This window comes from Oncorhynchus kisutch, linkage group LG1, assembly GCF_002021735.2.
Source record: "Oncorhynchus kisutch isolate 150728-3 linkage group LG1, Okis_V2, whole genome shotgun sequence".
Taxonomy (NCBI): Eukaryota; Metazoa; Chordata; class Actinopteri; order Salmoniformes; family Salmonidae; genus Oncorhynchus; species Oncorhynchus kisutch.
The window spans coordinates 9,090,143-9,104,491 of NC_034174.2; the positions used below are offsets into that span (position 1 = coordinate 9,090,143).

General features: G+C 45.5%; 1 protein-coding gene across 1 annotated transcript in view; it reads left to right on the top strand.

Moving 5' to 3' along the window:
• Positions 1–14,349, top strand: part of LOC109880531 (mitogen-activated protein kinase kinase kinase 12) — a 56,375-nt gene that overhangs the window by 21,072 nt on the left and 20,954 nt on the right. The window contains exons 3-8 of the mRNA XM_031822803.1: positions 470–653; positions 3,973–4,021; positions 4,368–4,516; positions 7,666–7,824; positions 10,959–11,117; positions 11,525–11,633. Coding sequence (XP_031678663.1) covers positions 470–653; positions 3,973–4,021; positions 4,368–4,516; positions 7,666–7,824; positions 10,959–11,117; positions 11,525–11,633 — 809 coding nt within the window. The remainder of the gene's footprint in view (positions 1–469; positions 654–3,972; positions 4,022–4,367; positions 4,517–7,665; positions 7,825–10,958; positions 11,118–11,524; positions 11,634–14,349) is intronic.

Consider the following 14,349-nt stretch of genomic DNA (forward strand, 5'->3'; position numbering starts at 1 on the left):
TTTTATTTCAGCTCATGAAACATGGGACCAATGTTTTGCGTTTTGTATTTTGGTTGAGTTGTAACTGTCATTCTCAAAGTATTGACTCACTCATTCCCTCTTAAACTGGATGTTTGGACACTTTTTGTCTACCAGTACTGTATGTCACTGATCTCTCTCTTTTTGTTCTCTCTCTCTCTCCCTCTTTTTGTTCTCTCTCTCTCTCTCCCTCTCTCTCCCTCTCTCTCTCTGTCTCACTCTCTCTCTCCCTCTTTTTGTTCTCTCTCTCTCTCCCTCTGTCTCTCTCTCTCTCTGTCTCTCTCTCTCTCTCTCTCTCTCTCTCTCTCTCTCTCTCTCTCTCTCTCCCCTCTCTCTCTCTCCCTCTCCCTCCCTCTCTCTCTCTCCCCCCCCCCCTCTCTCTCTCTCTCTCTCCCCCCCCCCTCTCTCCCTCCCCCCCCCCTCTCTCCCTCCCTCCCTCCCTCCTCTCCAGAGCTCTGGGAAGTGCCGTTTGAGGACATCTCTGAGCTGCAGTGGGTAGGGAGTGGGGCCCAGGGGGCCGTCTTCCTGGGTAAACTCCACGGACAGGAAGTAGCTGTGAAGAAGGTTCGAGACATCAAGGAGACAGACATCAGACATCTGAGAAAACTCAAACACCCCAACATCATCACCTTCAAGTAAGAATACAGTACAGTAGAATATAGTACAGTCTAATACTGTAAAATACAGTACAGTAGAACACAGTAGACTACAGTACAGTAGAGTACAATACTGTAGAATACAGTAGAAAACAGTACAGTAGAATACAGTACAGTCTAATACTGTAAAATACAGTACAGTAGAATACAGTAGAATACAGTACAGTAGAATACAGTAGACTACAGTACAGTAGAATACAGTACAGTAGAGTATAATACAGTAGAATACAGTACAGTAGAGTACAATACAGTAGAATACAGTACAGTAGAATACAGTACAGTAGAGTATAATACAGTAGAATACAGTACAGTAGAGTACAATACAGTAGAATACAGTACAGTAGAGTATAATACAGTAGAATACAGTACAGTAGAATACAGTAGAATACAGTACAGTAGAGTATAATACAGTAGATTACAGTACAGTAGAATACAGTAGAATACAGTACAGTAGAGTATAATACAGTAGATTACAGTACAGTAGAATACAGTTGAATATAGTCCAGTAGAGTATAATAAAGTACAATACATTAGAATACATCACATTAGAATACAGTAAAATGCAGTACAATAGAGTATAATACAGTAGAATACAGTACAGTAGAGTATAATACAGTAGAATACAGTACAGTAGAATACAGTACAGTAGAGTACTAACTGTAAGTCGTTCTGGATAAGAGCGTCTGCTAAATGAAATGTAATATCCAATGTAGAATACAGTAGAATACAGTACAGTAGAATACAGTAGAATACCGCACAGTATAGTACAGTAGAATACAGTACAGTAGAGTATAATACAGTAGAATACAGTACAGTAGAATACAGTAGACTACAGTACAGTAGAGTATAATACAGTAGATTACAGTACAGTAGAATACAGTTGAATATAGTCCAGTAGAGTATAATAAAGTACAATACATTAGAATACATCACATTAGAATACAGTAAAATGCAGTACAGTAGAGTATAATACAGTAGAATACAGTACAGTAGAGTATAATACAGTAAAATGCAGTACAGTAGAGTATAATACAGTAGAATACAGTACAGTAGAGTATAATACAGTAGAATACAGTACAGTAGAATACAGTAGAATACAGTACAGTAGAGTATAATACAGTAGAATACAGTACAGTAGAGTATAATACAGTAGATTACAGTACAGTAGAATGCAGTACAGTAGAGTATAATACAGTAGAATACAGTACAGTAGAGTATAATACAGTAGATTACAGTACAGTAGAATACAGTTGAATATAGTCCAGTAGAGTATAATAAAGTACAATACATTAGAATACATCACATTAGAATACAGTAAAATGCAGTACAGTAGAGTATAATACAGTAGAATACAGTACAGTAGAGTATAATACAGTAGATTACAGTACAGTAGAATACAGTTGAATATAGTCCAGTAGAGTATAATAAAGTACAATACATTAGAATACATCACATTAGAATACAGTAAAATGCAGTACAGTAGAGTATAATACAGTAGAATACAGTACAGTAGAGTATAATACAGTAGAATACAGTACAGTAGAGTATAATACAGTAGAATACAGTAATGTACAGTATAATACAGAAGAATACAGTACAGTAGAATACCGTACAGTAAAGTAGAATACAGTACAGTAGAATACCGTACAGTAAAGTAGAATACAGTACAGTAGAATACCGTACAGTACAGTAGAATACAGTACAGTAGAATACCGTACAGTAAAGTAGAATACAGTACAGTAGAATACCATACAGTAAAGTAGAATACAGTACAGTAGAATACCGTACAGTAAAGTAGAATACAGTACAGTAGAATACTGTACAGTAAAGTAGAATACAGTACAGTAGAATACTGTACAGTAAAGTAGAATACAGTACAGTAGAATACTGTACAGTAAAGTAGAATACAGTACAGTAGAATACAATACAGTAGAATACTGTACAGTGAAGTATAATATAGTAGAAGACAGTACAGTAGAATACAATACAGTAGAATACTGTACAGTAAAGTAGAATACAGTACAGTAGAATACAATACAGTAGAATACTGTACAGTAAAGTAGAATACAGTACAGTAGAATACAATACAGTAGAATACTGTACAGTAAAGTAGAATACAGTACAGTAGAATACCGTACAGTAAAGTAGAATACAGTACAGTAGAATACTGTACAGTAAAGTAGAATACAATACAGTAGAATACTGTACAGTAAAGTAGAATACAGTACAGTAGAATACTGTACAGTACAGTAGAATACAGTACAGTAGAATACCGTACAGTAAAGTAGAATACAGTACAGTAGAATACCATACAGTAAAGTAGAATACAGTACAGTAGAATACTGTACAGTAAAGTAGAATACAGTACAGTAGAATACCATACAGTAAAGTAGAATACAGTACAGTAGAATACTGTACAGTAAAGTAGAATACAGTACAGTAGAATACTGTACAGTAAAGTAGAATACAGTACAGTAGAATACAATACAGTAGAATACTGTACAGTAAAGTATAATATAGTAGAAGACAGTACAGTAGAATACAATACAGTAGAATACTGTACAGTGAAGTATAATATAGTAGAAGACAGTACAGTAGAATACAATACAGTAGAATACTGTACAGTAAAGTATAATATAGTAGAAGACAGTACAGTAGAATACAATAGAATACTGTACAGTAAAGTATAATATAGTAGAAGACAGTACAGTAGAATACAATAGAATACTGTACAGTAAAGTATAATATAGTAGAAGACAGTACAGTAGAATACAATAGAATACTGTACAGTAAAGTATAATATAGTAGAAGACAATACAGTAGAATACTGTACAGTAAAGTATAATACAGTAGAAGACAGTACAGTAGAATACAATAGAATACTGTACAGTAAAGTATAATATAGTAGAAGACAGTACAGTAGAATACAATACAGTAGAATACTGTACAGTGAAGTATAATATAGTAGAAGACAGTACAGTAGAATACAATAGAATACTGTACAGTAGAGTATAATATAGTAGAAGACAGTACAGTAGAATACAATAGAATACTGTACAGTAGAGTATAATACAGTAGAAGACAGTACAGTAGAATACAATAGAATACTGTACAGTAAAGTATAATACAGTAGAAGACAGTACAGTAGAATACAATAGAATACTGTACAGTAGAATACAATAGAATATACCCAGGCCCGTGCTATTTATATTACCTTAATGGAGAACTGTGTTACTAATCCTCCCTTCCTTCTCTCCTCGCTCTTCCCTCTCCTCCCTCTCTCCTCTCCTCCATTCAGGGGTATCTGCACCCAGGCCCCGTGTTACTGTATCCTAATGGAGAACTGTGTTACTAATCCTCCCTTCCTTCTCTCCTCGCTCTTCCCTCTCCTCCCTCTCTCCTCTCCTCCATTCAGGGGTATCTGCACCCAGGCCCCGTGTTACTGTATCCTAATGGAGAACTGTGTTACTAATCCTCCCTTCCTTCTCTCCTCGCTCTTCCCTCTCCTCCCTCTCTCCTCTCCTCCATTCAGGGGTATCTGCACCCAGGCCCCGTGTTACTGTATCCTAATGGAGAACTGTGTTACTAATCCTCCCTTCCTTCTCTCCTCGCTCTTCCCTCTCCTCCCTCTCTCCTCTCCTCCATTCAGGGGTATCTGCACCCAGGCCCCGTGTTACTGTATCCTAATGGGAGTACTGTGCCCAGGGCCAGCTGTATGAGGTGCTGAGGGCGGGTAGGAACATCACCCCCTCCCTGCTCATCGACTGGGCCATGGGCATGGCTGGAGGCATGAACTACCTCCACCTCCACAAGATCATCCACAGAGACCTCAAGTCGCCCAAGTAAGTAGTCATGATAACTATGCTTTAGCTTGGTGGCAGATCTATATGTGCTTGAGCCAATTACCTCTGTTGTGTTCCTTGTCATGCCAAACATATGGTGGTACAGGAAGTAGAAAACATTGAATATGATATGTTTTAGGGATGTTACCAGACCTCAATATCATATTCTTGTTTGAGTCATTTGAATAGTTCTAGGGACTGTGTTGTGTCTCTCTGTGGCTACCGTACCTTCCCCTGACTGTCTCTCTGTATCTACTGTACCTTCCCCTGACTGTCTCTCTGTATCTACCGTACCTTCCCCTGACTGTCTCTCTGTATCTACCGTACCTTCCCCTGACTGTCTCTCTGTGGCTACCGTACCTTCCCCTGACTGTCTCTCTGTGACTACCGTACCTTCCCCTGACTGTCTCTCTGTGGCTACCGTACCTTCCCCTGACTGTCTCTCTGTATCTACTGTACCTTCCCCTGACTGTCTCTCTGTATCTACTGTACCTTCCCTTGACTGTCTCTCTGTATCTACCGTACCTTCCCCTGACTGTCTCTCTGTATCTACCGTACCTTCCCCTGACTGTCTCTCTGTGGCTACCGTACCTTCCCCTGACTGTCTCTCTGTGACTACCGTACCTTCCCCTGACTGTCTCTCTGTGGCTACCGTACCTTCCCCTGACTGTCTCTCTGTGACTACCGTACCTTCCCCTGACTGTCTCTCTGTATCTACCGTACCTTCCCCTGACTGTCTCTCTGTATCTACTGTACCTTCCCCTGACTGTCTCTCTGTGACTACCGTACCTTGCCCTGACTGTCTCTCTGTGACTACCGTACCTTCCCCTGACTGTCTCTCTGTATCTACCGTACCTTCCCCTGACTGTCTCTCTGTATCTACTGTACCTTCCCCTGACTGTCTCTCTGTATCTACTGTACCTTCCCCTGACTGTCTCTCTGTGGCTACCGTACCTTCCCCTGACTGTCTCTCTGTGACTACCGTACCTTCCCCTGACTGTCTCTCTGTGGCTACCGTACCTTCCCCTGACTGTCTCTCTGTGACTACCGTACCTTCCCCTGACTGTCTCTCTGTGGCTACAGTACCTTCCCCTGACTGTCTATCTCTGTGGCTTCCGTACCTTCCCCTGACTGTCTATCTCTATGGCTACAGTACCTTCCCCTGACTGTCTCTCTGTGGCTACTGTACCTTCCTCTGACTGTCTCTCTGTGACTACCGTACCTTCCCCTGACTGTCTCTCTGTGGCTACCGTACCTTCCCCTGACTGTCTCTCTGTATCTACTGTACCTTCCCCTGACTGTCTCTCTGTATCTACTGTACCTTCCCCTGACTGTCTCTCTGTATCTACCGTACCTTCCCCTGACTGTCTCTCTGTATCTACTGTACCTTCCCCTGACTGTCTCTCTGTGACTACCGTACCTTGCCCTGACTGTCTCTCTGTGACTACCGTACCTTCCCCTGACTGTCTCTCTGTATCTACCGTACCTTCCCCTGACTGTCTCTCTGTATCTACTGTACCTTCCCCTGACTGTCTCTCTGTATCTACTGTACCTTCCCCTGACTGTCTCTCTGTGGCTACCGTACCTTCCCCTGACTGTCTCTCTGTGACTACCGTACCTTCCCCTGACTGTCTCTCTGTGGCTACCGTACCTTCCCCTGACTGTCTCTCTGTGACTACCGTACCTTCCCCTGACTGTCTCTCTGTGGCTACAGTACCTTCCCCTGACTGTCTATCTCTGTGGCTTCCGTACCTTCCCCTGACTGTCTATCTCTATGGCTACAGTACCTTCCCCTGACTGTCTCTCTGTGGCTACTGTACCTTCCTCTGACTGTCTCTCTGTGACTACCGTACCTTCCCCTGACTGTCTCTCTGTGGCTACCGTACCTTCCCCTGACTGTCTCTCTGTATCTACTGTACCTTCCCCTGACTGTCTCTCTGTATCTACTGTACCTTCCCCTGACTGTCTCTCTGTATCTACCGTACCTTCCCCTGACTGTCTCTCTGTATCTACCGTACCTTCCCCTGACTCTCTCTCTGTGGCTACCGTACCTTCCCCTGACTGTCTCTCTGTGACTACCGTACCTTCCCCTGACTGTCTCTCTGTGGCTACCGTACCTTCCCCTGACTGTCTCTCTGTGACTACCGTACCTTCCCCTGACTGTCTCTCTGTATCTACCGTACCTTCCCCTGACTGTCTCTCTGTATCTACTGTACCTTCCCCTGACTGTCTCTCTGTGACTACCGTACCTTGCCCTGACTGTCTCTCTGTGACTACCGTACCTTCCCCTGACTGTCTCTCTGTATCTACCGTACCTTCCCCTGACTGTCTCTCTGTATCTACTGTACCTTCCCCTGACTGTCTCTCTGTATCTACTGTACCTTCCCCTGACTGTCTCTCTGTGGCTACCGTACCTTCCCCTGACTGTCTCTCTGTGACTACCGTACCTTCCCCTGACTGTCTCTCTGTGGCTACCGTACCTTCCCCTGACTGTCTCTCTGTGACTACCGTACCTTCCCCTGACTGTCTCTCTGTGGCTACAGTACCTTCCCCTGACTGTCTATCTCTGTGGCTTCCGTACCTTCCCCTGACTGTCTATCTCTATGGCTACAGTACCTTCCCCTGACTGTCCTCTCTGTGGCTACTGTACCTTCCTCTGACTGTCTCTCTGTGACTACCGTACCTTCCCCTGACTGTCTCTCTGTGGCTATTCGTATCTTCCCCTGACTGTCTCCCTGTGGCTACCATACCTTCCCCCGACTGTCTCCCTGTGGCTACCATACCTTCCCCCGACTGTCTATCTCTGTGGCTACCGTACCTTCCCCTGACTGTCTCTCTGTATCTACCGTACCTTCCCCTGACTGTCTCTCTGTGGCTACCGTACCTTCCCCTGACTGTCTCTCTGTATCTACCGTACCTTCCCCTGACTGTCTCTCTGTATCTACCGTACCTTCCCCTGACTGTCTCTCTGTGGCTACCGTACCTTCCCCTGACTTTCACTCTGTATCTACTGTACCTTCCCCTGACTGTCTCTCTGTATCTACCGTACCTTCCCCTGACTGTCTCTCTGTATCTACTGTACCTTCCAATGACTGTCTCTCTGTGGCTACCGTACCTTCCCCTGACTGTGCCTGTATACTCTACTCTAGTATGTTGATCACCTATGATGATGCGGTGAAAATCTCTGACTTCGGGACGTCTAAGGAGATGAGTGATAAGAGTACCAAGATGTCGTTCGCCGGTACGGTGGCCTGGATGGCCCCAGAGGTGATCAGGAACGAACCTGTATCAGAGAAGGTCGACATCTGGTAAGAGAAAACACCTTCTTACATTTTCCTTCGTGCTTTATAGCATTATTTAGTTTGATATCAACCCATCTGAAAAAGAGACCTGTTAAAATAAAGGTTAAATAAAATAAAAATCTTTACAAATCATTTAAGTATAATATTTATCATTTTAGCGACCGCTCTTATCCAGAGTGCCTTGAGCCGACCCTGCCTTTCTGTTTATTTCTTTCTGTTTCCTTCTCCCTCCATCCATATCTCCCTCCCTCCCTCACTCCCTCCCTCCCTCCTAAGAGAGGAATGCTGGCTAATTCAATTATTGATTTGCCAGATGCTCTTGTGCTCTGGAGAGGCTGAAATATCCTTTCTATAGCCTGTGTCCTGGCCCTGGGCCTAGAGCACACTACACTGGATATGGGGAGGGTCTGATTTCCACACTGATCCTACACGACTGAAAGATGAGAGAGTGATTTCTCCCAGAGTCAGATGGTAGAGTCTGATTTCCACACTGATCCTACACGACTGAAAGATGAGAGAGTGATTTCTCCCAGAGTCGGGTGGTAGAGTCTGATTTCACACTGATCCTACACTACTGAAAGATGAGAGAGTGATTTCTCCCAGAGTCGGGTGGTAGAGTCTGATTTCACACTGATCCTACACTACTGAAAGATGAGAGAGTGATTTCTCCCAGAGTCAGGTGGTAGAGTCTGATTTCCACACTGATCCTACACGACTGAAAGATGAGAGAGTGATTTCTCCCAGAGTCGGGTGGTAGAGTCTGATTTCACACTGATCCTACACGACTGAAAGATGAGAGAGTGATTTCTCCCAGAGTCGGGTGGTAGAGTCTGATTTCCACACATTTTAACAGATGTTTTTGTGAACATTTTAGTAACACTCTAATTTAGGGTCTTACAATCAATGCTTTCAACTATATAAATGTAGGTCCATGATCATTTCTACACAGTTTTGATGTTTTTGTTTTCTCATTTAAATGTAGACTGACGTCGTTTTCCCCCCAAAACCACCCACGGGCCGGTTCAAATAGGCTCGAGTTTGACACGCGAACTGAAAGGAGAATGTAGACAGTATGTATCTGTATCTATCTCTGGTTCTACATTACCGGTCTACATTATCTCCTGCCCTTATCGCTATCTATTCTGAGAGAAAAGATGATTTGAGGTGTGCTGTTTGTTCTGTCTGGTCTGCCTTAACATGCTCTGACAGTTGGGCCAGACATCTGGCTATATATAAAAGTACATTGGGTCTACTGTAGACGGTAAAATGAGAAGTCATTTGTACAAACTCCATTTAACGAGAGTGTTCCTAAGGAAACCGTTGCATAAAGGGCATTGTGACAAAGACTGTGACAAAGACTGTGACAAAGACTGTGACAAAGACTGTGACAAAGACTGTGACAGTGAGACAGCAAGGTTCTCTCCCTTTTACCGTCTTACTCATTACATGCTTCACTCATAGTATTACTCATCGTATAAAAAGGCAACAAATAGCTATTTATTAAGGGAACTACTCTAACCACAGGAGGTTGGTGGCAACTTAATTTGGGAGGAAGGGCTCGTGGTAATGGCTGGAGTGGAATAGGCGGAATGGTATCAAATACTTCAAACAAATGGTTTGATGCCATTACATTCGCTCTGTTCCAGCCATTATTAAGAGCCGTTCTCCCCTCAGCAGCCCCCACTGACTCGAACACGCAATACATTATATGCCTGTAGAGGTAAACTACCCATTCTGTAGATTCTCATCAATAACAAACAAGTGGCCAGAGACAGAAGCTAAAAATAATCACATAAATACAACATTACTGTCTCCCTCCTATGCAAAGCTATTGGTGTTCTCTCCCTCCCACATGATGCTATTGGTCCTTTCTCCCTCCGACATGATGCTATTGGTGCTTTCTCCCTCCATCCTGATGCTATTGGTGCTTTCTCCCTCCATCCTGATGCTATTGGTGCTTTTTCCCACCCACATGATGCTATTGGTGCTTTCTCCCTCCATCCTGATGCTATTGGTGCTTTCTCCCTCCATCCTGATGCTATTGGTGCTTTTTCCCTCCCACATGATGCTATTGGTGCTTTCTCCCTCCCACACAAAGCTATTGGTGCTTTCTCCCTCCGACATGATGGTATTGGTGCTTTTTCCCTCCCACATGATGCTATTGGTGCTTTCTCCCTCCCACACAAAGCTATTGGTGCTTTCTCCCTCCCACATGATACTATTGGTGCTTTTTCCCTCCCACACGATACTATTGGTGCTTTCTCCCTCCCTCCCACACAAAGCTATTGGTGCTTTCTCCCTCCCACACAAAGCTATTGGTGCTTTCTCCCTCCGACATGATGCTATTGGTGCTTTCTCCCTCCATCCTGATACTATTGGTGCTTTTTCCCTCCCACATGATGCTATTGGTGCTTTCTCCCTCCCACACGATACTATTGGTGCTTTCTTCCTCCCACACAAAGCTATTGGTGCTTTCTCCCTCCGACATGATGCTATTGGTGCGTTCTCCCTCCCACATGAAATTATTGGTGCGTTCTCCCTCCCACACAAAGCTATTAGTGATTTCTCCCTCCCACACAAAGCTATTGGTGCTTTCTCCCTCCCACACAAAGCTATTGGTGCTTTCTCCCTCCCACATGATGCTATTGGTGCTCCCTCCCTCCCACATGATGCTATTGGTGCTTTCTCCCTCCCCCACGATACTATTGGTGCGCACCAGAGTTGCCGTGGTGATCCAGATCCAAGGTGTCATCAACAACAACCTTTCCATAGTTACTCCCCTGGGACGGGACCTCCCTTATCCCCCATCCTCTACCCGATGGCAGGGGAAGAGCCACACCCTGGCACCGGGCAGACTAAGGCTAAAAGCCACGGGAGCCCAGTACACACATAAACACACACTGACCGACTGGCACTTTTTACAGCGCACAAACATGTAGCCTACACAGCCTTATTTTTGTATAAAATGGGAAACAATATTGTAAGCACGAGGGTATTAGGATACATGGAAGAGGCTATAATGCAAACAATGCTGATGTTGTTTTTCACACTGGCTCCTGAAAAACCCATCTTTAATGTACTGAAGTGTTCATTTAAAAGAGTAGTATGGACTCATGGGATCTCTCTCCTTCTCTCTGCAGGTCGTTTGGTGTGGTGCTATGGGAGATGTTGACCGGAGAGGTACCGTATAAAGACGTGGACTCTTCAGCCATCATCTGGGGGGTGGGAAACAATAGCCTGAACCTACCTGTCCCAGAGAGCTGCCCAGACGGATTCAAGATACTGCTGAGACAGTGCTGGTGAGACAGAGGGATGGGAGGGAGGGAGGGAGGGAGGGATGGGAGGGAGGGAGGGAGGGAGGGAGGGATGGGAGGGAGGGAGGGAGGGAGGGCAGGGCATAACAGAGGGGGTGGAGGACAGGGCATAAAAGAGGGGGTGGAGGACAGGGAATAAAAGAGGGGGTGGGGGACAGGGCGTAACAGAGGGGGTGGGGGACAGGGCGTAACAGAGGGGGTGGGGGACAGGGCGTAACAGAGGGGGTGGGGGACAGGGCGTAACAGAGGGGGTGGGGTACAGGGCGTAACAGAGGGGGTGGGGTACAGGGCATGAACATGTTTAACAAATAGAAGAGGATTTTAAGTAATCAGAAGATGTAGATGTTGTACATTGTAGTTTTATTTAAAGATATGTGTGTATCTGCCTCCAGGAGCAGTAAGCCCAGGAACAGACCTTCATTCAGACAGATCCTACTGCACCTGGATATCGCCTCCGCTGACCTGCTGTCTACCCCACAGGAGACATACTTCAAATCTCAGGTACTGTCACATAAGTAAACAGAGTACTAGAATGGCCATTGACACGCTGGCAACATGACTACAGGACAGCCATCTTTAAATGAAATGTTCATTTTAGAGTTATAAAGGTTTATGTCACTAATATTTCCAAGAGAGACACTTTTGTAAAACAAAATCACTGGGCGAGCCGCAACGTGGGTTGTGTGGGGGGGTTGTGTGGGGGGGTTGTGTTGGGGGGTTGTGTGGGGGGGTTGTGTGGGGGGGTCACACAGTCAAATTGATCCAAAACATGAAATAAACAGATTCATACACGATATTTAATATACTAAACTCACTGTTAACTGCGTTTATTTTCAGCAAACTTAACGTGTAAATAAGATTCAACAACTGAGACATAAACTAAACAAGTTTCACAGACATGTGAATAACAGAATAATGGAATAATGTGTCCCTGAACAAAGGGAGTGTCAACAGCAAAAGTAACAGTCAGTATCTGGTGTGGCCACCAGCTGCATTAAGTACTGCAGTGCATCTCCTCCTCATGGACTGCACCAGATTTGCCAGATATTAATGTGTGGATTGAAGGAAGTATGCTGTGGAGTGATTGAAATGTGCATCAGAAAGGTATTGAAAAGTTGAGAAAAACATCAGGGATGATCATCAAACGATCTTATCCTGTGCAGATTTCTCACTCTTTCTCACTCCTACCGAGTCCTGCACAGCTTATGTTGTACGTGGAAACAGAACACAGGTATATGCTCCAGAGTCTAAGCGTTCAGGGTATGGGGCTCATACTTGGTAATTCCTAGAATGAAAACTAATTCAAGAAACGCCAGAACCCGCTTGTATCTCTCTGTTTGTCCCAAGACGCTAAAGGTTATTTACATGAACACGGTTCTATGAAGTTAAGTGGCACATTCAGCTGACTGAGGAAAACAAAACACGTCATTTCAGATTATTACCGCGAGCCACCAATCAAGTCGCAGAGAGAAGCATGCGTCTCGCACGACGCGCAATGACTATGCCTGGTTTATGACTATGCCTGGTTTATGACAAAGGCCACTCTAGTATAGTAGTGAGTCTCTATGAATACAGAAGAATACTGTTCCTACTAAAGCCAACTAGCAACTCTTTCTCTCTCTCTCACTCAATACCAATTTCCCTGCTGTCTGTCGAGGAAAGATATATGTTGCCTTGTAAAATTACAAGCTGATGGACAAGTGCCCGTGCATGCAATTACACAGGCAGTCACATAAGCACGACCCCAATAAACACACATCAGTTTTCCTGATTCATTTCCTTCTGGCTGCGTCCCGCTGCTTCTAAACCTGATGGCATCTAGTGACGCAAATACCAGCCCCATAACTGTCATCTCTCTGCCTCTCCTCCTTCCCTCCTTCATTCTCTGCCTCTCCTCCTTCCCTCCTCCTCCCTCTCCTCCTTCCCTCCTCCTCTCTCTGCCTCTCCTCCTTCCCTACTCTCTCTCCCTCTCCTCCTTCCCTACTCCTCCTTCCCTCCTCCTCTCTCTGCCTCTCCTCCTTCCCTACTCCTCTCTCTGCCTCTCCTCCTTCCCTACTCCTCTCTCTGCCTCTCCTCCTCCCTCTCCTCCTTCCCTCCTCCTCTCTCTGCCTCTCCTCCTTCCCTACTCATCTCTCTGCCTCTCCTCCTTCCCTCCTCCTCCCTCTCCTCCTTCCCTCCTCCTCTCTCTGCCTCTCCTCCTTCCCTCCTCCTCTCTCTGCCTCTCCTCCTTCCCTCCTCCTTTCTCTGCCTCTCCTCCTTCCCTCCTCCTTTCTCTGCCTCTCCTTCTTCCCTTCTCCTCTCTCTGCCTCTCCTCCTTCCCTACTCCTTTCTCTGCCTCTCCTCCTTCCCTTCTCCTCTCTCTGCCTCTCCTCCTTCCCTACTCTTTTCTCTGCCTCCTCCTTCCCTTCTCCTCTCTCTGCCTCTCCTCCTTCCCTTCTCCTCTCTCTCCCTCTCCTCCTTCCCTCCTCCTCTCTCTGCCTCTCCTCCTTCCCTACTCATCTCTCTGCCTCTCCTCCTTCCCTCCTCCTCCCTCTCCTCCTTCCCTCCTCCTCTCTCTGCCTCTCCTCCTTCCCTCCTCCTCTCTCTGCCTCTCCTCCTTCCCTCCTCCTTTCTCTGCCTCTCCTTCTTCCCTTCTCCTCTCTCTGCCTCTCCTCCTTCCCTACTCCTTTCTCTGCCTCTCCTCCTTCCCTTCTCCTCTCTCTGCCTCTCCTCCTTCCCTACTCCTTTCTCTGCCTCTCCTCCTTCCCTTCTCCTCTCTCTGCCTCTCCTCCTTCCCTTCCCCTCTCTCTGCCTCTCCTCCTTCCCTTCTCCTCTCTCTGCCTCTCCTCCTTCCCTACTCCTTTCTCTGCCTCTCCTCCTTCCCTACTCCTTTCTCTGCCTCTCCTCCTTCCCTTCTCCTCTCTCTGCCTCTCCTCCTTCCCTTCTCCTCTCTCTGCCTCTCCTCCTTCCCTACTCCTCTCTCTGCCTCTCCTCCTTCCCTACTCCTCTCTCTGCCTCTCCTCCTTCCCTACTCCTCTCTCTGCCTCTCCTCCACCTTCTGCCTCTCCTCCTTCCCTTCTCCTCTCTCTCCTTACTCCTCTCTCTCTCTCTTCCTTCCCTACTCTCTTTCTTCTCTCTCCCTCCCTTCTCCTCTCTCTCTTCTCTCTCCCTCCTTACTCCTCTCTCTCTCCTCCTTCCCTACACCTCTCTCTCTCTTCTCTCTCCCCCCTTCTCCTCT